Below are 23,842 nucleotides of genomic sequence, written 5' to 3' on the forward strand. Positions count from 1 at the left end.
TATTACAATTTTTTAATTAAGGTGTAATTGACAAATAACAATTATATATATTTACAGTGTACAATGTGATGTTTTGATATATGTATACATTGTGAAATGGTTAATCAAGCTAAGTAATATATCTATCACTTCACACACGATGTTTTTGTGGTGAGAACATTTAAGACCTACTCTTTAAACCACATAGGGAACAGATTTCATTTTAAACTGATTTAACTTTCTCTTTTTGTGGTTTCATTCTAACCAATCCATAATGTCTTTGAGCTACAGTTTAAAATCAAAGCGTTTCTAAAATCCAGACCATTATAAGCAAAATATATATGTAATATTTTATTCTACTTGTGTTATTGTAATATTATAACTTGTATTTATTATTTTGAAATGAGTGTTTTATGACTTGCTAGCACATTTTACAGATATTGTCATAATTTTAAGGTCTGCTTAGCATATTAGAAAATTCTCCTTTAGAAAGGCAGAGTATAAATTGGTAAATGGTAGTGAAGAATATTTTACAATTTTACAGTTGTACTAATTTTACTATAGAAAAGATACTAGGCTCTTTTTTTAAGAATTTAGAATAGACATCTGGGTAATTCTTAACTGAAGCATACCTGAAAATATGATTTTGTAATGATACATTATTTTATTATGAATAATGGCTAAATCTTATTAATATCACAGACATATAAAACCATGTGAAGTTATAATCAAATTATAAAAATGGAAAAAAATCCCAATGTCCATCCATAGAGGTTTAATAAAATACATTAGGGTACATCCACTCAAACAAATGCAATACAGATGTTAAAGATTACAATGTACATTTACTGTTGTTTTAGTCCATTTGTATTGCTATAAAGAAATACCTGAGGCTAGATAATTTATAAAGAAAAGAGTTTATTTGGCTCACCATTTGTCAGGCTATACAGAAAGCATGGTGTCAGTACCAGCTTCTGGTGAGAACCTCAGGAAGCTTCCACTCATGGTGGAAAGCAAAAGGGAACACAGGGTGAGAGAGGGAGCAAGAGAGAGAGGAGGAGGTACCAGGCTCTTTTTAACAACCAGTTCTCGCAGGAACTAAGAGTGAGAACTCACTCATTACAGCGAGGACAGCACCAAGCCATTCATGAAGGATCTGCCCCCATGACCCAAACACCTCTCTTTAGGCCCTACCTCTAACACTGAGGATCAAGTTTCAGCATGAGACTTGGTGGGCCAAACAAACCATTTCCAAACCACAGCCCTTGTATTGATGTGAAAATGTAAAAACAAGTCACATTATGTGCTTTCTATTTGCCAAGCATGGTTCTAAGGACTTGATTTTATTTTTAACTTTGTATTGAAGGATTTTTGTATTTTCTCATGGACAAAAGTGTGCATAATAGTAATTACTATACAACTCAATGAATTATCTGAAAGTGAACACATCCATGTATCCACCACTGGAGCATTACTGGTACCCTTAGTGTCCCCTCCCAATCACTAATCCTGTCTTCCTCGCCAATGGCAGCTACTACTCTAAATTCTAATATCATAAATTAGTTTTGCCTGCTTTTGAATTTCAATTAACTAGAAGTATGCCCTTATTAATAGTATGCCCTTTATTTCATTTTGGTATGTTCCTGAGATTCATCCATGTTGCTGTATGTGGATGTAATTCATCCGTGTTTGTCACTATATAGTATTTTATTATATTTTACAATTTAATTATTCATTCCATGGTTGATAGACATTGGGATTGTTTATAGTTTTGGACAGTGATAAATAATGCCCCTAGAAACATTCTTATATATGTCTTAACTCATTTAATTCTCAAAACACTTACAAGATTTTATTATTCACATTTTCCAGATAAGGAAATTAAAGTACAGGGTTAAGTAACTTGCCCAGGGTCATGCAGATGATAAATGGAGGAATCAGGATTCAAGTTCAGGCAGTCTACTTCCAATGGTTAATAGCCTGCCACCATGTACTGTATTCTACACATAGCAGACTATTAAAAAGTATGAATAATTATTCTTGGTGTATATGGTAGATTGCTAGGGGAAAATTGCCAGCATGTACTTTGCGTGTAATCGTGAATTTTAAATAGCATGATGCCCATACACAAAAATGAAAGCCTGGTTTTTTTCTAGCAAGTGCTTCTTTTATAGAGAGTTTGAAATTAATTCGCTGTCATTCTTGGACAAAGAACTGTAACTTCATTATTTACATAAATGATATCATCTTGCTGTCAAGACTTCCACCCCTGCTGAAGGAGGGGTTAGGGAGAAAATCTAAATGTGACAATTGATGATAGCTCAATTTATTTCTATTTGAAGTATCTGTTTTATTCTAACTTGGTCTCTTCTGGATAGATTTTCATTCTGTTAAAAATTTAAACTTCCTAGCAGGCATTTCTTCAGCCAGGCCACCATCACCTCCCACCTCTTGCCCCATAAAAGGAAACTTGCATTTCCTCAGGGTGGATGGGAGGAGGGGTATCCAGTCCTTCTGCTACCTTCTGGACCCCGCAGCTTCCAGTGCTGTTTGGCTGGGCTGGACCTGGTTGTCCCAGGCAGCTGTTAGCTAAGGGTCTTTCCTGGTTCCTTAGGCACTGCGCTAGCCCCTAGGGTGCAATCTGTCATTTTTTTTCCATAGCCTACGGTTTCAAGTAATCTGTGGCTTTCTCATCCCGGCCTCAGACTTCTGGTCCACCAGTTCTCTCAGCAGTTTTCTTCTCCAGAATCAAGATACATGAGAACTTCAGGATCCCCTACATGTCACATCAATCCATGAGGCACCAGAGTGTCAACACAAGCCATTTCTGCCTGGACACTTTCCTTAGTTTTTTCTGGTCTAAATAGAGCATGTTGCCATTTGAATGCAGGGCCATGCTAAACAAGAGACAGAATACCTGGCCTCCCCAAGCTGTGGCTCCTACAGTTTTCAGATTCCTCCAACTTTCTCAAATTATCCCAAACCTAATTAGGTGTTTCTACTTTGCTCCTGAGCAATTCCATTCCCATTCACTGGGGTTTCAACTACAATAGGTCAGCCAGAAAACATGTATCTTGACATTTATATTCCTCATTTTCTCTCTTCCCCCCTCTCAGAATTCAGATGACTTTCCATTCCTTTATTGTAAAACAAAAATCTTCCTTATATCATATCCTCTTTATTCTCTTCCCATTGCATTCACTTCTCCTTACCTGAAGTCATGTTGGTTGAAGAAGTATAGGAAATGAAAGCAGATGAGAGAAAATATATTAGGTACTGCTTAAAAACAATGTTATCTCCGCGACACTTCTTTATACAATTCTGTACTGTTTACAATGTGTATGTATTGCTTTAAAATTCAGAAAAAGCACACATTTTTAACACACTTTCTAAAAATCAGAAAGAGAATTAAATGAATCTTTTTGAAAATGTTTATTAATTCATTTAATTTAATTGGACTGCATCAAAAAGGAAGAATGATTAACTAAAGACTATCTTAATTTTACAGGATCCACAGATTTTGGATATTAATGCTGACCAAGACAAAATAAAGTTCATGTTGAATGATCTTCAATATGTACTAGATGATCTTCAAAAACGTGCATTCCAGTATAAATCTTATCAGAAAAATTTTAAGGTAATGACAGCTCTACACATCTGTTTTTAAAATGTGTACATACATAGAAATAGCATTTATGCACAAGCACTTTCAATAATGTGACTGTAAACATTCAATGTTTGGACAACTATTATTCTAATTAACAAAAAAAATGTGAATTACAGAAAACTTTTAGACCAGGAAATGTAGTTTCTATGTTAAAATGTATGTGGATTTTTTAATGTGGTCAATTAAAACCCCTCTATCCCTCCTATCCCACCCCCCTCTATTGGATGCTTCCCAATTTGTTCTTTTTGCTTAAGATTGCTTTTGCTATGCAGGGTATTCTCTGGTTCTATATGAAGGGTGGAATTATTTTTTTCTAGATCTGCAAAAAATGATGTTGGTATTTTAATAAGGATTACCTTGAATTTGTAGATCACTTTGGGTAGTATAGACATTTTAGCAATGTTGATTCTGCCGACCCATGAGCATGGTATGGTTTTCCACCTGTTTCATCCTCTGCTATTTCCTTCCTCAGTGTTTTGTAGTTCTCCCTGTGGAGGTCTTCCATCATCTAAGTGCAGAAGCCCAAATGAAATCAGTGCTTCTAAAAGACACATCTGTTTTCCAAAAACAGTCAAGCATATATGTGCGTGTATGATCCAACTCAAGGAATGCCCATGATACTCTAATAATATTTATGTCTTTGGAGAGTATTTAAGGAAATATAAAGAGTTACATTTTGTTACTCAAATGGAAATTATAATATGTGGAGTTTGTGTAGGTTTTATTTTTCATTTGTTTCTATCTCTCATTTTCTTAGGACCCACATTCTGCCAAGTAGTCATTGTATCAAGAATTACTAGTAGAAAAATGGAATGAGATCTTTATATCTAAAACTAAACTGTATATTTTGTTTGTTATATTTCTAAAGGTAGAAGTGTCCAAGTTTGAAGCTTTGGAAGAAGTTAGTGCAGAACTGAAGCTCAAACAATTGCTCTGGGATTCTCTCTCTGAATGGGATAAACTCCAAGAAGAATGGTTAAAGGTAGAAAAAGGCTCTCAACTCTTAGATTATTTTTGTATTAATTAAACTTTAAATCCCAATAATTTGAATTATAATTTTTAACAATCTGGTGTTTTCTTAATGTCAGTAAAATATGCAATGTTATAATTTTATGGTAATTTTTATAAGCTTTCCAGTGAAATCCACAAAGATCCTTATGTCAGTGTATGGTACAGAGCAGAAAACATTATTGTAAGGCAGACTTCTTGGGTCCTTCGTTTAAGATGGCCAAATAATAGAAGCATCAGTGGTCCACACTGCATGACACTTAACCACTGTGGTTTCTAAATACTGTGTTGTCATGATATACTCCAGTGTTATTAAGGATTATAGGATTTTATTTGTGATCTATTCAATTTCAGTTTCTGTTACCTTATAAGGGTTTCTGTTCTTGTTGTTTTAAAAAGGAAACCGTTTTATTCACTGTGATAGTATAGAATTGGAGTGATAAGATCTAAGATCTTCCCCTGAGAGCCCAATAAACTCTCTTAATTACGGAGTCAAGTACCAATAGCCACTACAGAATTTTGTTTTTAGGGTCTGCCCCATGTTTAAACCTTAACAAGAGTCAACTCTCCAAGAGACAGACTAGATGGCCACCTATACTTTCAAGTGTGATATGGTTGTGTTATAAATACTATCAACTTCACAAATATTGTTTTACACTTCTCATTCATCCTGCCTGTGCTGATGCCTTAATTAAGTCACATGTCTGGCTTAAAGAACAGTGACACAGGAAATGTTTCTCAGCTAGATGCTGGGAGTACCAATGGAGAATAAGAAGATCAAAGTCCAAACTCTCACAGAACTTAGCTTTTGATGATGAAAACAACAAACAAACAAATACATGCTATAATATCAGATAATTTTAAGTGTTCTCCCATAACTTATCACTTACCTCAGAAGTAAAAAAAAATACTCTTGAGAAGTAAGGAAGAAGCTTAGAGAATTTTCTAATTACCACCAGAGATTAGAGCAGTGACTTCCAAGTAGGATGCGTTCATTCTAGGAATGCACAAGAAAACCCAATAGGGAGCAGAAAGAAAATGTTGAATCTAGAAAAAAAAGAAAAATGAAGGATTACAAATATTCAGTTGCCTTCAATACATATGGTTATCTGGCATATCAATATATGTGTATATTTATCTGTTCATATAATTGAAAAATACAATTATAGATATATGTATATATTAGGGGTCAATCTTTAAAGTATTTATATTAAATGGGTGTATATAGTAGACTACTAGGTAAAAAAATTTGTGTTAGCAAGAGTAAAAATTAGCTATTTATCTCCTTAGAAGAGTTTATGAGTAGTAACCCTCAGAAATAAACTACAGGGATTGCAATATTGCATTTGATGATGTGGGAGACAAGGACATAAAAGGAATAAACAGATGATGCCTGGTATATTATTAGCTATTAATAATTAATAAATAAAGCCATTTCCAAAGGTATAGAGTTTATTTGTATTAACAATTTAACTACTAGGAAAATTCAAGTAAAATAAAAACCTTTTTATTATTACAAGCTTGCCTTTTATCATATGTTTTAACTTTTTTTATTTTTTAATTTCTATAGTCCAAATTTGACTGCCTCGATCCAGAAGTCCTAAATGGTCAGGTTTCTAAATATGCCAAATTTGTGACTCAATTGGAAAAAGGCTTGCCACCCAACGGTGTAGTGCCCCTGCTGAAAAGTAAGGTGGAAAAAATGAAAGAAAAGGTAAGGTTAATGGAAATTACTTTTAAAACTCCAGATCAATCAGTTTTTAATGGATGCTAATGAAACCAAAGTCAAGAATTCTTCCCTGGCTAAGTTAGTGAGCTTTGCAGAGAGAAGAAAGAATAGTCAAATTCACCTTTTTCAGTGGCACAGACTGCATCCCTATCTTCAACTGGTCAAATAATGCAGTTGAATACTGAGGTTAGAGGGGGCATTCATAGAAAGAGTTTCTCAAGTGGTTGGAAAAATAGTGCAGGAATAGGTTGTAGTTGTGCCAAGATAGTGATCTGCTCAGCCCTTAGCAGCCAGATGAGCCTAGGACAGCCTTGTCCAAAAATCTTTGTCTGTTTGCACCACTGCACCACACGACCATGCTATTTTCCAAATGTGCCATGATGTAAAGAAGGTTAGGAACCCAGACATCAGGGGTACAGGGCTGGCTCTTTGAAACCATCACTGCTAAGCCAGGACTTGAAATGGATAGGAAAAAGAAAATGATTTTGTCCTTTTAAGTAGTTTTAGATTTTTTCAAAATGTCAGATAAAGGACTAAAAGAAAACTTGGGAAAGAAAAATAAGCAAAGCCTCAGACACAATGGGAAGGAATTTTCTACCTTGTAAAGAATGTTTTTGCACAGTTTTTCCCCCATTAATTCACAATATCTATTGGCAGGTTCGTTCTTCTTTATTGCCTTTAATGTGGTTATATCATGCAATTGTAAACAAATTCATTTGTCACAGTCTACATTCCATCTTGGCTTCCCTCAAAATCCTGGTTTATTTTTTAAAAACTTACATACCGTAAAAGTCACTTTTTTTTAAATTCAGGATATTATGGGGGTACAAACATTTTGGTTACATGAAATGAATTTGCCTCGCTCAAACCAGGGCTACAAGCATGTCCTTCCCCCATACAGTGTGCCCGGTTTCCATTAGCTGTGGGTTTACTCCCCCACCTCCTCTACCTCCCATTCCCCCATCCCCCTATCCCCACCCTCCTACCCCCGCCTGACCAGCACCCAACGAGTATTACTACCATGTGAGCACCTTAGTGTTGATCAGTTAGTACCAGTTTGATGGCAAGTACATGTGGTGCATATTTTTCCATCCTTGTGATACCTCACTTCAAAGGATGGGCTCCAGCTCTATCCAGGATAATATAAGAGGTGCTAGTTCACCATTGCTTTTTGTAGTTGAGTAGTAGTCCATGGTGTACATATACCACATTTGATTAATCTACTCATGTATTGATGGGCACTTGGGTTGTTTCCACATCTTTTCAATTATAAATTGTGTTGCTATAAACATTCGAGTGCAGATGTCTTTATCACAGAATGTCTTTTTTTCCTTTGGATAGATGCCTGGTAGTGGGATTGCTGGATCAAATGGTATTCCTATTTTTAGCTCTTTGAGGTATCCCCAAATTACTTTCCACAGTGGTTATACTAATTTGCAGTCCCACCAGCAATGTAAGATTGTTCCAATCTCTCCACATCCACACCAGCATTTGTTATTTGGGGACTTTTTGGTAGAGCCCATTCTCACTGGAGTTAGGTAATATCTCATCATAGTTTTGATTTGCATTTCCCTAATGATTACAGATGTTGAGCACTTTTTTATATGTTTGCTGGCCATTAGTCTGTCTTCTTTGGAAATTTTTCTGTTCATGTCCTTTGCCCATTTGTTGATGGGGTTGTTTGATTTTTTCTTGTTGATTTTCTTAAGTTCTATATAGATCCTTGTTATCAGCCCTTTATCAGATTTGTAGAAAGCAAATATTTTCTCCCATTCTGTAGGTTGTCTATTCGCTCTAAGGACAGTTTCCTTGGCTGTGCAGAAGCTTTTTAATTTGATCAAGTCCCATTTCTTTATTTTTGTTGCTGCTGTGATTGCTTTGGGGGTCTTCTTCATGAATCTTTTACCTAGGCCAATGTCTAAAAGAGTCTTCCCCACATTTTTTTCCAGAATTCTTAAGGTTTCACGCCTTAGGTTTAAGTCTATTATCCAATGTGAGTTGTTTTTTGTGAGAGATGAAAGGTATGGATCCTGTTTCAGTCTTCTACATGTGGCTATCCAGTTTTCCCAGCACCATTTATTGAATAAGGATTCTTTCCCCCAGTGTATGTTTTTGTCTGCTTTGTCAAATATTAGATGGCTATATGAGATGGTTTTATATCTGGGTTCTCAGTTCTGTTCTATATTATATCTTCTGCCAGTACCCTGCTGTTTTAATTACTATAGCCTTGCAAATCAAAGGCATCCAAATGGGGGCAGAAGAGGTCAAATTATCACTCTTCGCTGATGATATGATCTCATATCTAGAAAACCCCAAAGATTCTGCTATTAGACTACTGGAATTGATAAACAAATTCAGCAAAGTCTCAGGTTATAAAATCAATGTACACAAATCAGTAGCATTCCTATATGCCAACAACATTCAAACTGAGAACCAAATCAAAACCTCAATACCCTTCACAATAACAACAAAAAAGTAAAATACCTAGGAATATATTTAACTAAGGAGGTAGTTCTCCCTCTACAGGGAGAACTATGAAACACTGAGGAAGGAAATAGCAGAGGACGTAAACAGGTGGAAAACCATACCATGCTCATGGGTTGGTGGAATCAACATTGTTAAAATGTCTATACTACCCAAAGTGATCTACAGATTCAATGCAATCCCCATTAAAATACCAACACCATTTTTTACAGATCTAGAAAAAATAATTCTACACTTCATGTGGAACCAGAGAAGACTCCGAATAGCCAAAGCAATCTTAAGCAAAAAGAACAAATTGGGAGGCATCAGTTTACCAGACTTCAAGTTTTTATCCATTTTTAATTGGGTTGTTTGCTTTGTTATAATTTAGTTTTAAGAGTGATTCCTATATTCTGGATGTAAGTCCTTTTTCAAATACATAACTTGCAAATATTTTCTCCCAGTCAGTGACTTGTCTTTTCAGTCCCTGTACAGTAATTTTCACAGAGCAAAAAGTTTTAATTTGGACAAACTCCAATTTATAAATTTTTTCTTTTGCAGGTCAAGCTTTTCATATAGTATCCAAACACTTTTTGTCTAACCTAAGGCCACACAGATTTTTCTTTATGTTTTCGTTTGGAAGTTTTACAGTTTTGCTTTCTGTGTTTAGGTATAGGATCTATTTTGAGTTAATTTTTTGCATAAAATATGAGGTATCTGTCAAGGTTTACTTTTTTACATATCAATTTGAAATGACTATCCTTTCTCCATTGAATCACCTTTGTACCTGTGCCAAAAGTCAGCTAATTATATTTGTTGGTTTATTTCTGAACTCTCTATTCTGTTTCATTGTTCTCTGTCTATTATTTCACTAATACCTACACTGTCTTGGTTATTATAGTCAGTAAGTCTTGAAATCAAGTAGTGTAAGTCCTCCAATTTTGTTCTTCCTTTTTATAATTGTTTTGTCTATTCTAATTCATTTGTTTTTCCATATGCATTTTATATTTAGCTTCTCAATATCTACAAAAAACCTGCCAGGATTTTTATTGGGTTGTGTTGAATCTATAGATAAATTTAAGACTTGACATTCTAACAAGATTGGGTTTTTCAATCTATTAGTAGTGTATCTCCATTCAGTTAGGTCTTCTTTTATTTCTTTTATCAGAGTTTTAAAGTTTTCGGTATACCAATCCTGCAGATATTTTGTTAGATATATAACTATGTAGTTTATTTTTTGATATCATCTTAAATGGTATTTTTTAAATTTCAAGTTGCAGCTGTTCATCCCTGGTCTATAGGAATACCATTGCCATTTGTATATGGACCTTATATCCTGTGACCTTACTAAACTCACTTTTTAATTTTAGGAGTTTTGTACGTTCTTTAGAACTTTTTGTATGCAATCATGGCATCCATGAATAGAGAGAGTTTTATTTCTTCCCTTATAATATGATGCCTTTTATTTCTTTTTCTTGTTATATTGCACTGGCCAAGATTTCCTGTATAATATTAATATAATATTATAAAAGTGGTGAGAGAGGACATCCTTGCCCTGTTTCTAAAATTAGAAGGAAAACATCCCACCTCTTTTTAAGTATATTAGCCATGGGTTCTTTAAAGGTACCATAATATAAGGAAGTTCTATTCCTAGTTTGCTGAATTTTTTATCACAGGTAGGTATTAAATATGAACAAATGATTTTCTGCATTTATGATCATATGATCTTTCTTCTTGAGTCCATTAATATGGTGAATTACATTGATCAATTTTCAAATGTTGAACCAGGCTTGAATTCCTGGGATGAACCCACTTGTATCATGATGTATTATTCTTTTTTATATTGCTGGATGCAATTTACTAATATTTGTTGAGGATTTTTTGTGCCTGTTTTCAAGAGAGACATTGGTCTATAGTTTTCTTGTAATGTCATTGTATGGTTTTATGGTATTCAAAAGGGACATTGGTCTGTAGTTTTCTTGTAGTGTCATTGTATGGTTTTAGTATTAGGGTAATGTGGCCTCATAAAATGAGTTGGGAAGTGTTCTCTTCTATTTCTGGAAAATATTGTATAGAAATAGTATTATTTCTTCCTTAAATGTTTGCTAGAATAAACCAGTGAAGTCATTTCAGCTTGAAGTTTTCTTTTGGGGAAGAAATTTTTAACTACAAATTGAATTTCTTTAATACATATTGAATTCTAAAGTCATCTATTTGTCCTTCAGGCAGTTTTATAGTTTGTGACCTTCAAGGAAATGATCCACTTCATCTAAATTGTTGAATTTATTGGCATATAATTGGTCACAGAATTCCTTTATTGTCCTTTTAAAGTGAGATCAGTAGTGATGCCGCTTCTTTCATTCCTGATATTGGTAATTTATACCTTTTCTCATTTTTCCTGGGTTTATCCAGCTAGAGGTTTATCCATATGATCTTTCCAAAGAGCCAGCTTTTGGTTTGATTGATTTTCTTTATTGCTTTCCTGTTTTCCATTTCATTAATATCTTCTCTGATCTTTATTATGTCCTTCCTTTTGATTGCTTTAATTTTAATTGTTTATTTCTTTAAAGTTCCTAAAATGGAATCTTAGGGTGCTGATTTGAAGATTTTATCCTTTTATAATATAAGAATTTATTGCTATCAATTTCTGTCTAATCACTGTTGAATCCCACAAATTTTTATATATTGGTTTTTTAAATTCTTATTTAGTTCAAAATAAATTTTAATATCCCTTAAGACTGCTTCTTTGACAAATGGTCTATTTAGGAGTGTGTTTTTTATTATTAAAATATTTGAGGATTTTACATATACCTTTCTGTTATTGATTTATCGAATTAAATTAAATTATATTATGTCCCCCAAAACACACTTTTATGATTTCTTCACTTTTAAGTTTGTTAAGGTTTGTTTTATGACCCAGAATATGGTCTATTTTGGTGATTTTTTTTTTGTATGCATGTGAGAAGAATGTGTGTTCTGGTATCGTTCAATGATCATTCCATGCATGTTATGATCATGTGGGTTGATGGTGTTATTCAGGGTATCTATATCTTTGCTGATTTTATGCTTACTTGTTCTATTTATGACCCAGAGGGGAGCGATGAAATCTCTAACTATAATTGTGGATTTACCTAATTCTCCTTTCAGTTCTATCAATTTTTGCCTCATTTATTTTTTAATAAACTTTAAATTTTAGAATAGTTTTAGATTTATAGAAAAGTTGTATTTAATAACTATGATACAAACAAGAATGGAAAAACAAGCAACACATGTACTCACCATCAAATTGGTATTAACTGATCAACACTTAAGTGCACACATAGTAATAACATTCATCGGGTGTCAGGCAGATGGGACAGGGGAGAAAGGGACGGGTATATACACATCTAATGGGTGCGGTATGCACCATCTGGGGGAGGGATATGCTTGAAGCTCTAACTTGGGTGGAGCAACAGCAATATATGTAACATAAACATTTGTACTCCCATAAAATGCTGAAATAAAAAAAGTTTAAAAAAAATAAAATAAAAAATAGCAATGATACAGAGAGTTCCCATATACCCCACTCTCTGTTTTCCCTACTGTTAACATATTACACTAGCATGATACATTTGTCACAACTAATGTGCCAATATCAATGTTAGGTGTGTGAACATTTAGTATTGTTATTTCTTCCCAGAGAACTGGCCCCTTCATCATTTATGAGTTGTCCCTCAAATAACTAAAAATAGAAATACCATTTGATCCAGCAATCCCATTACTGGGCATCTACCCAAAGGAAAAAAAGACATTCTATAATAAAGACATCTGCACTCGAATGTTTATGGCAGTACAATTTACAATTGCAAAGATGTGGAAACAACTCAAGTGCCCATCAATACATGAGTGTATTAATAAAATGTGGTACATGTATACCGTGGAGTTCTACTCAACCACAAAAAACAATTGTGAACTACCACCTCTTATATTATCCTGGATAGAGATTGAGCCCATCCTTCAAAGTGAAGTATCACAAGAGTGGAAAAACAAGCACCACATGTAGTTGCCATCAAATTGGTACTAACTGATCAACACTAAGGTGCACACATGTAAGTAATATTCATTGGGTGCCAGACGGGTGGGGAGTGGTGAGGTTGGGTAAACTCACAACTAATGGGCATGGAGCACACTCTGTGGAGGATGGGCATGCTCATAGTTCTGGCTCCGGCGAGGTAACGGCATTATATGTAAGCAAAATATTTGTACCCCGATAATATTCTGAAATTTAAATAAAGAAATAAAGAAATAAATAAAAGAGTAAATGTGAAAAAAATCCTTGTTCTAACATTTATATTGTCTGAAATTAACATAGCTAGTTTGGCTTTCTTTCAGTGTTTCATCTTTCTTCCATTTTTTTATTTGTATCTATATTTTTTATATTTAAAGTGTATTTCTTAGCATAGAATTGTTTTCTGCTTTTGTATCCAATCTGACAATCTTAGTTTCTTAACAGACATATTTAGATCATCCACACTTAAAGTTACTGTTCACATGGTTGATTTAAATCTGCCATCTTGCTAGCCGCTTTTTATTTATTCCATTTGTTCTTTGTTTCTTTTTCTCTCTTTTTGTGTTTTCTCTTGATTTAATTACATGTTTTATGATCCCATTTATCTTCTGAATGAAATTATCATTCATATCTCTTTTTAAACGATTTTTAGTGGTTATCCTAGACTTAAAATATAGATTTTCAATTAATCCAAATCAACCTTCAAATAATATTTTACTGCTTTTTATAAAGACCTTATTTAAAAAAACTTATAGTATGCAACAGTACAACATACACTATATGTATACTTTTGATTCCTCCCACTCATCCTTTATGCTAATGTTGTCACGTATTTTACCTTTGCATATGTTATAAACACAACATATCATTACTATTTTTGTTTTAGATAGTTACTTTTTAGAACAATAAAAATAGGAAAGAAAATGAGTTTTACTTTATCTTTAGTCCATTTCCAATGTTCTTCATTGCTAAGTTTCTGACTTAGATCCATACATATGCATTCTGCCTGAAAAACTTCCTTTAATATTTTTTATAGAGTAGATATTCTAACAATTAATTCCCTCAGCTTTTATAATATTCTGAGAATATCTTTATCCTTTTTTTATTTCCAAGTATTATGGGGGTACAAATGTTTTTAGTTACATGGATCACTTTTGTAATGCTCGAGTCAAGGTTAAAAGTGTGCCCATCACCCAGATAGTGTTCATTGTACCCATTAGGTAGGTTTTCACCTATCCCCTCTGTCCACCTCCCCTCCTCCTTGACTTCCTTTGAGATTTACTTCCTGCTATGCACATGTGTGCTCATCAGTTAGTTCCAATTTAATAGTGAGTACATGCGGTGGTTGTTTTTCAATTCTTTAGATACTTTACTTGGGATAATGGTCTCCAGTTCCATCCAAATTGTTGCAAAAGGCCTTAATTCATCCTTCTTTATGGCTGAGTAGTATTCCATAGTATACATATAGCATATTTTGTTAATCCACTCATGTATTGATAGGCACTTGGGTTGATTCCACATCTTTGCAATTAAGAATTGTACTGCAATAAACATTGACATGCAGGTGCCTTTTTGATAAAATGACTTCTTTTCCTTTGGGTAAAGACCCAGTAGTGGGATTGCTGGATCAAATGGTAGGTCTACTTTTAGTTCTTTCAGGAATCTTCATACTGTTTTCCATAGAGATTAAAATGTCCATACTACCCAGTGATTTAGAGATTCAATGCAATCCCCATCAAAATACCAACATCATATTTCACAGATGTAGAAAAAATAATTCTAAGCTTCATGTGGAACCAGAAAAGAGCCCAAATAGCCAAAGCAATCTTAAGCAAAAGGAACAAATTGGGAGGCATCACATTACCAGACTTCAAACTATACTACAAGTCTATAGTAACCAAAACAGCATGGTATTGGCACAAAAATAGAGACATAAGTAGGCCAATGAACAGATCAGATCAAAACCCAGATATACAACCATCCACATACAACCAACTGATCTTTGATAAAGCAGACAAAAATATACACTGGGGAAAAGAATCCCTATTCAATAAATGGTGCTGGGAAAATTGGATGGTCACGTGCAGAAGAATGAAACAGGATCCATATCCTTTATTTTTAAATAATATTTTCACTGGGTATATAATTCTGAGTTGACAGTTTTTGGTTTTTTCTTTCAGCTATTTAAAGATACCCTTTCATTATCTTCTTGCTACATGGTTTCTGACAAACAATCTGCTTTAGTTTTTATTCTTGTTCTTCTATAGATAACATGTTCTTTTTTGTCTTACTGCTTTCATGGTTTTCTCTTTATCTTGATTTTTACCAGTTTGTAATATGATATGCTTAGGCATGTGTTGTTGTTTGCTATTTATATTTATTCTGCTTGGTGTTCTCTGAGTTTTTTAGATATGTAATTTGTTGTTTGTTTTTAATTTTGAAAAATTTGCAGTGATTACTTCTTCAAGTATTTTGTCTGCTCTGTTTTCTCTCTCTCTCTTCTCTTCCGTGATTCCCATTACATGTATGTTTTGCCATTTGATACTGTCCCGTAGGTCTTGGATGTTCTGTTTTGTTTTTATTTTCCTTTTCATTGTTTTCTCTTTGTGTGTCAGTTTTGGGAATTTATACTCACTTAACTTTAAGTTCACTCAAGTTATCTTTAATTCTTCAGCTATGTGAAGTCCATTAAAGCCCATCAAAGGCCATATCAAGAGAGATAAATGGAATTTTTATCTCTCTTACTGACTTTTTTCATTTTTAGCATTTTTGTTTGATTTGTAATTATACTTTCTATCTGTCTGTTGACATTCCCCAACTGATTTTGCATGCTATCTACTTTTTCATTAGATCCTTTAACATATAAATCATAGGTATTTTAAATTCTGTTTCCAATACCTGTGTCATTTCTGAGTCTGGTTCTGATTGTTGTTTTGTCTCTTAGATGTGTGGTTTTCTTCCTTTTTATATGGCTCTTAATTTTTTTGTTGAAAGCCAGACATCTTACATAGTACAGTAAATAGTGAGGTATATAATTTTTATGCTTAGAGAGTAGCATGCCTGTCCTTCAACTTGGCTTTTTGTGTGACATGTTGTGCTAAATCTAGTTAGGAATTGGGCTAGGTTTAAAGTTTGATGTTGCTATGTTTACCCTCATTGCATCACAGGCTTCAAATTTTTCTAGTGATATCGTGTGTTTAGGGTTTCAGCTGGTTTACCAAAGGTTATTTTTTCAATTTCTGTTTCTCCTGACCTTGTGTCCTCCCTTTGTGTTGTGCCCAATTAATAATCTGTCTCTTTCAGCTTTTCCCCCTGTATTCCATTGTATTTTTATTCAGTACTTGTTAGCCTGGTGGGAGAGGGGGGGAGGAACATTTGCTTATGTTCTGATTAAGCTTCTATCTTAGCAAGACACTGTATCTCTTGTCCTCAGAATTCTCATCTTCATAGGTACTTCTGCACCTCCTCCAGCTGTAGTACTGAGCCTAGCATGTATTTGTGTGCCTCGCCCAGGGGTAGATCTTTTTTTCCATGTCCCATATCTCCTGTTATATAGAGATACCTGCAATGAGTTATCACCAGTGCCTTAAGGTGACAGGATTTGTTGCTCTTTTCCCTGCACATCAAGAGTTTTGTTCCATGGGGGAACTAGGAGAGATGGGTTGGTTAGAGTCACAACTGAAAAATCATAAAAGTTAATCAATGGAAAAATGGACAAATAACCTGTGATGTATTCATATAATCACAGTGAATGAAAAAGAAAATGCAGGTACACTTATCAATCACCTGCATAAAAAAAAGGTTAAGAATTACAATACTGGCAACTGTTTCCCTCCCCCAGCCAGCAGCACAAAGGAAGCTTTCTTAGGAGTCATTCCAATCTTCCCTGCCAACACTCCCAAATTTGGAGGCTCAGGGACTTTTCATCCTCATGCTACCCCACACTTAGTCTTTGGCAATTTGTTTTTAAAATTTAGCTGAATTTTCTTACTAGCTTATATGTCATTCCAGTGAATCTGCCCCAGGTAAGCATATTCTCAGTTACTGTTTCCCCCTGTGGAGAAACCTGTGGAAATCAGTCTTTCCCCAAATTTTGGGGTAATTTTGCCCCACAAACTCAGTTTTCTGATGAGTTCAATAAAATTCATTGAAATGGAGTTTTTCCAAATTTTTCTTTGTTGTAAGAGTGTAAGTTAGGCTTATTCCAGTTTCTACATTCACAGATTAAAACCAGAAGCCTTCGGTTGCATTTTTAAGATAAAAAGCATGGTGCCTCTGAAAGTGTTTGTTTTCCAGCTTCCAGTTATCATTGACTTAAGGAACCCAACTTTAAAGCCTAGACATTGGGCAGCTATTGAACAAACAGTTGATGCCACCCTGGTAGATGTTGAAATTCCATTAACCTTGGAAAGGCTCTCCGAGTTGCATGTTTTTGACTTTGCACAAGAAATACAAGACATATCTGGACAGGCTTCTGGAGAAGCTTCCTTAGAAACACTTCTTAAAAAGGTAAATCTGGAAAATATACACGCATATACATATTCTGAAAATTAGGGAATGTCAAGGTTTTCAGATTTGGCATAAAAATCATCAACTTTTTGTTATCTGGATGAATTTTTCAACATTGCAGCTTTCACTCTCTCATTATCAATCATCGCTTTGTTGTTTCCACATATTTATTCTTCATTATTGTTGCTATTGCCTCTATAAATCTGCTGTTTCTGCTTAGCCTATAGCCCAACAGGAACTTGATGGCAAAACATTTTGAAATGTGCATGCTTATATAAAGAACCCATACCAAGAAAGATAATTTAAAACAAAATACAATATCTTCCAAACTACCAGAGAAGTCTAACTGTGTTAAATGCTTCAAAAGGCATTGAGAAGACTTTCCTACTTGTGACACTACCTGCTTGCCCTAAAAATACATGTACACCTACCAATTGCCTGCATAAAAAGAAATTTTTTTCCTCTTAAAGCATAAAATGGAAGGGATGCACAGTAAAGTGTCACAAGCTATTCATATGTATTAACATTAGTAAAATAAAATTAACCAAATCAGTTTCATCTAACCAAGAAGATTTTAAGAATTTTAAGAGCAATGAGGAAGAAAGTGGGATAATTATGCACATTTTACTTATTTCATTCCACATGCATTTATTAAGTACCTAAACACAAATGAATTAAAATATCCTAAGTCTTAAATTATTTCTAAGGTGGAGGATTCTTGGAAAACAACTGAATTTGTCACTCTGCCTCACCGTGACGCGAAAGATGTATTTATCCTGGGTGGCACAGACGACATACAGGTGGGTAACTGGGTTATTGAAAACTTACGGTAAAGGTCTTAGCCATACCTCATCCTAAATCTTCTTTAGGAGATTGTGATGAAGTAATGAAATATGAGAATTGCTAAATAAGAAAAAATCTAATTGGGAAAGCAAGATATAAATATGAATAATTGAAATGAGTGCTTGCACATGAAATATTTAGAAAAGCAAAGAGATCAGTTATGGCTGAAGCGATCAGAGAATCCTTCCTAGACCAGCCACAACAAGCTAGAACTTAATGATTAGGCGGGATTTGAAAGACAAAGAAGAGAATAAAGGGCATTTCAAACTGTTTAAACAAGGCAAAAAAACGTGAATGAGCATTTTATGTTTATAACACACTAAGAGGCTAAATTCACTTGAATTTATTGAAACTAGGAATAGACAGTGTGTTCTATCAACCACAAAAGATAAATCTAACCCATGAGTTTGGAACATTCGTAGTCACTTAAAACCTGAAAGCACATTTGTTTAGCAAAGGGAGCTGGGTCACATAGCTCAACTTAAAAGGCAAAGTCCTGACACAGTGGGAGGTTTGCCCCAACTTTTCTCAGGCCAGAATTGGAGATAAAATGGCCCTTCAAGGTGTGAGTTAGAAGAACAAGACCACATAGCAGTTTGGGCAGTGGATGGGAGAGCAGACCCAAACAGAAGGTCAGTCTGAGGCCAAGTGATGTCAAGTGATGCAGCTTCAGCTCTCAAGAAGTTTATAATTGAAACAGACCATTAAATCCCTCAGGTTAACAAACACAGTTTTTAAACTTGCACATTCTGTGTGGGATGCAGCTGCATAAGGGGCAGCAGTAGGGGAGGGGGGTGAAGGGAAAACTCTCTGTAACCATTCAGAGCTTAACACCAATGAATTCGATCTTCTCTTCCTTAAGATTATTGAGACAAAGTGATAATGCATTGGACAAAAGACAGTTGAGTTTTGCAAGTGCAGGATATTTTAAGAAATGAAGGCCTGTCTAGGTGACCAAATTGTGTAAAGAAGATATACCAGTTACCTATTAAAAATAGTGGGGCAAGAGAGAAGACAAATGTTAAACTAAACAAACACTTGTGCCATTAATAATTAGAGAGCAGTAGAGATTTGGCAATCAGAAGTCCTTGGGTGACCTTTGAAAGAGGATGATAGTGGACTGTAAGCCACAGTGATGAGAATAAGGAGGGGAAATTGATGAATAGGAAACAGTAGGTGGGGCTGAGTTATTCATTCAAAGAGTTGGCCTTTAAATGGATGCTTGGGATTAAATATCTGAAATATTACTGAGAGCACAAATAAATGGCACTGCCTATATTTTCTTCCCCTTTCTTTAAAGGTCCTTCTTGATGATAGCACCATCAACATTGCAACAATTGCCTCATCACGTTATGTTGGTCCACTGAAAACTCGAGTGGATGACTGGCAAAAACAACTTGCTTTATTTAATCAAACACTGGTGAGTAACAGTAATTTCAAACCATGGACTTGGAGAATAAGAGAGTCACAATGACCTTAGAAACAGTTTGTTCCATCATTTAAATATTATGTGGCTTTAAAATGTAAGATTTAATTGCCAATATGTTATTATGTTTAGAATGTAAGGGAAATGCACACATATTGAGCTCTTCTGTATGGAATTATACAGTTGAATGTTACTACCATCACCCCTGTACAAGCATACCTCACAAATATTGCAGGTTTGGTTCCAGACCACCATACTACAGCAAATATTGCAATAAAAGGAGTTGCATAAATTTTTTGGTTTTCGAGTGCATATAAAAGTTATGTTTATACTATACTGTAGTTTATTAGATGTGCAAAAATACAATGTCTGAAAAAAAAATGTGGAAGGGCCAAGATGGCAGACTAGAAGCAGTCTGCACAATGCCACTCTTGCAGAGAGGATCAAAAGTGTCAAATAGATACACACTTTTGGATCGACTGAGTGCAAGCATGGGGAATCCACAGAGAGGAGGTGGGAGTGAAGTGAAGAAGAGAGAAGTGGATGACCTGCTTAGTAGGACCTGAAGTACACAGAGAGGGCACCCACATGTGTGGAAGGGACAGAGGAGAGAATCCCAGGCTCCACACTTCCCCTGAGGATACTGCAACCAGAGAGGTGGAAGGACCCCTCCACTGCAGCAGGCCTCTGGACTGACACAAAGACCTGCTTGGAGGCTGTGCAACTGCATTGTTCCAGAGAGAAGGCATGGCTGACTTGGGAGCCTTGGGCACTGCAGCTGGTGCCACTGTGACAACCCAACCTAAGAATGCTACTCCTGCCCAGGGGTCAGATCTGTGACTGCTGTCCCCACTTGACCCTGCTGGGCAGAGAGGGAGCAAGGAGTCCCAGTGCTTGTGTGCACCCCATGAGGAAGTGATGTGCACCACCACAACCACTGTCACCACTGGAGGACCTGGGCAGAGCAGGAAATCAGAGGCCTGGTGCCCGCTGCTGTGGCCTGGGTGATCCTGCTCAATCGAATCTCCTGTGGGACCCGGGTGGAGCACACGCTCATAGCTCTCGGTGCCCATCACCCACTGTCAGGGTGGCTGTACCCCTGCCGCTCCTGCTGTCACCACCGCCTGGGAAGGCCCAAGTTGGTAACCAACCAGTGCAGCTGGTGCCTTTGGATCTGGGTGGACTGCACATTGCAGACACACACCATCACACACAGGTGCCTGGGTATCATGCCCTGTGGGCACTCTGTCCCAACCATGCAAGCAGTGCTGCAGCTGCCCTGGCCCATGTGCATGAATACCATGGCCCATAGACCCGCTGCATCCCAAGCCGGTGTCCTGCCCTGTAGGCCCACTCTGTCCCATGGGCCCACTCCACCCTGTGAGGCCCACTCTGCCACAAGCCTGCATCACAACCTATGGCCTGCTCCACACCAGGGGCCTGTTCCACCCCAGGGGCCCATTCTGCCCCATGTGCCTGCTACACCCCACAGGCCCTCTATGCCCTGCACACCCGCTAGGCCTCGCACATGTACCATACCCTGCACACACCTCACCCCGCCTATGCACCCGGCACCTCAGCTGCTCAGGCCCACACACACATATGCTATGCCTGAAGGCCTCCTCCATCTGGCATGCATGCCCCATCCCACAGGCCAGCCCCACCTCACATGAACACCTTGCACCATGGGCTAGCCCTGCCACGGTGACCCAGTGACAACTACAGGGGAGCAGGATATAGCAATTAAAAAGTCTGAAATATTGCAAGAATTACCAAAATGGGACACAGCGACATAAAGTAAGCACATGCTGTTGGAAAATGTTGCCCACAGACTTGCTCAACGCAAGGTTGCCACAAACCTTCAATTTGTAAAAACCACAGTATCTGCAAAGCTTAATAAGGCAAATCACAATGAGATGAGGTATGCCTATGTTATTATTTTACTGTGAAACAAATTTAAACGATATACATTTATTATCTCACAGTTTCTGTGGGTCAATAGTTCAGGCATGGTTTAACTGAGTCCTCTGCTCAAGGTCTCATGAGGCTGCAATCAAGATGTCAACCAGACTGGGTTCTCATCAGAGGTTCAACTGGGGATTCCAAGCTCACTCGGGTTGTTGGAAGATATTTCCTTGCAACTCTAGGACTAAAGGCTTCAATTTCTTGCTGGCTTTCAGCTGGAGGTCCTCCTCAGCTCCTAGATGTTGCCCACAGTATTTTTATGTGTAGACTTCCCCAACATGACCATTTGCTACATCGATCTAGCAAGGAAGAAGAAGTCTCCTGGCAAGATGGCTGTTACAGTCTCATGCAACATAAACATAATCACGTACATCCTGTTACCTTTGTTATGTCCTCTATGGCTAGAAGCAAGTCACAGGTGGTGCCCACACTCAAGGGGAGAAGATCACACAGGGTGTGACCACCACATCCTGGGGGCCACCTTAAGAGTCTTACTTTACTGGAAGTGCACTCATTGTTGCTTGAGGTCTCCCTGGAACCCTTCCTGATGGGACACATCTCCTTTTTATTATATTCTACCTTAGGTGATTCCATAGTAAAACAAAGAACCCACTTAACACTGATCTCACTTTGTTCCCATCCGATCTCTTTCTGGGATTTCAGATTTTTAGCTTGACTTATTAATAATTATGTTTAGGTTTCTATATATTCTAGTGTGAAACGTTATCTGTGAAATAGTAAAGGCAGTAAATGGGGAAAGACGATTTGTGCCAACATTGTTTCAAAGAGAACTCATTAAGAAAGCCACATGAATACCACATCGTCTGACCCTTGTCCAGCCTTCTGGACTGATGGCTGGGCCCTGTGAATGGAGGGACTAAGATCAAAGTTAAAGGGTATGTTTTCATAAAGGGTCCTTAAAAGAAGCCTGTGCTGAATAGTGGGGACCCTCCAGAGAATTAATTGTATAGAAACTGTGAGACCTATCCCATTATTGGGCATCTACCCAGAAGAACAAAAGTCATTCTATAAAAAAGACACCTGCACCCGAATGTTTATAGCAGCACAATTCACAATTGCAAAGATGTGGAAACAACCCAAATGCCCATCAATTCATGAATGGATTAGCAAAATGTGGTATATGTATACCATGGAATATTACTCAGCTATAAGAAATAACAGTGATATGGCATCCCTTTGGTTCTCCTGGAGAGAGTTGGAACCCATTCTATTAAGTGAAGTATTCCAAAAATGGAAAAATAAGCACCACATGTACTCACCAGCAAACTGGTTTCCCTGATCATCACCTAAGTGCACATTTGGTAATAACACCAATTGGGTATCGGACAGAGGTGGGGGCTGGGGGGAGGGGATGGGTGTATACCTACTTGATGAGTGCGATGAGCACTGTCTAGGGAATGGACACGCTTGAAGCTCAGACTCGGGGGGATGGGGGAGTATAGGCAATGTGTATAACCTGAACTTTTGTGCCCCCATAATGAGCTGAAATAAAAAAAAAAAAAGAAAGAAACTGTGAGACCTGAGATAAACCAGGAAGTGGTTGTGATATTAGGGCTTTGGCATAATTCCCAAATCTAGAGTGAGGAGTGAGAAACTCTTCCATGGATCTTGGGTCCACACCTGCAATGGCAGGAGGCATAGAGAAAATGTGAGGTGTATGGGCTTTAATTTCTGACCCTGCATTTCTGATTTCTTCTATTAAAAGTGATTGTCTCTGGCCGGGCGCAGTGGCTCACGCCTGTAATCCTAGCCCTCTGGGAGGCCGAGGCGGGCGGATCGCTCGAGGTCAGGAGTTCGAGACCAGCCTGAGCGAGACCTCATCTCTACTAAAAATAGAAATAAAAATTATCTGGCCAACTAAAAATACATATAGAAAAAATTAGCCGGGCATGGTGGCACATGCCTGTAGTCCCAGCTACTCAGGAGGCTGAGGCAGTAGGATCGCTTAAGCCCAGGAGTTTGAGGTTGCTGTGAGCTAGGCTGACGCCACGGCACTCACTCTAGCCTGGGCAACAAAGTGAGACTCTGTCTCAAAAAAAAAAAAAAAGAAAAGAAAAGAAAAAAAGTGATTGTCTCTAAAAGGAGAGACACTGCATGATTTTCTTCTTCTTCACAGTACCACCTGTTCTGTCATGAGCAGCTTTTTTTTTAAAAAAAAAAAGGTGAGGGGAAAATGTAGACATA

At 36.7% G+C, this 23,842-nt stretch overlaps 1 protein-coding gene across 1 annotated transcript in view; it reads left to right on the top strand.

Moving 5' to 3' along the window:
• DNAH6 (dynein axonemal heavy chain 6) overlaps nt 1-23,842 on the top strand; it is a 240,745-nt gene that overhangs the window by 76,500 nt on the left and 140,403 nt on the right. The window contains exons 16-21 of the mRNA XM_045549959.1: nt 3,488-3,616; nt 4,515-4,628; nt 6,225-6,368; nt 17,191-17,403; nt 18,111-18,203; nt 19,547-19,666. Coding sequence (XP_045405915.1) covers nt 3,488-3,616; nt 4,515-4,628; nt 6,225-6,368; nt 17,191-17,403; nt 18,111-18,203; nt 19,547-19,666 — 813 coding nt within the window. The remainder of the gene's footprint in view (nt 1-3,487; nt 3,617-4,514; nt 4,629-6,224; nt 6,369-17,190; nt 17,404-18,110; nt 18,204-19,546; nt 19,667-23,842) is intronic.

The sequence above is a fragment of the Lemur catta genome, chromosome 4 (genome assembly GCF_020740605.2).
Source record: "Lemur catta isolate mLemCat1 chromosome 4, mLemCat1.pri, whole genome shotgun sequence".
NCBI classification, from domain to species: domain Eukaryota; kingdom Metazoa; phylum Chordata; class Mammalia; order Primates; family Lemuridae; genus Lemur; species Lemur catta.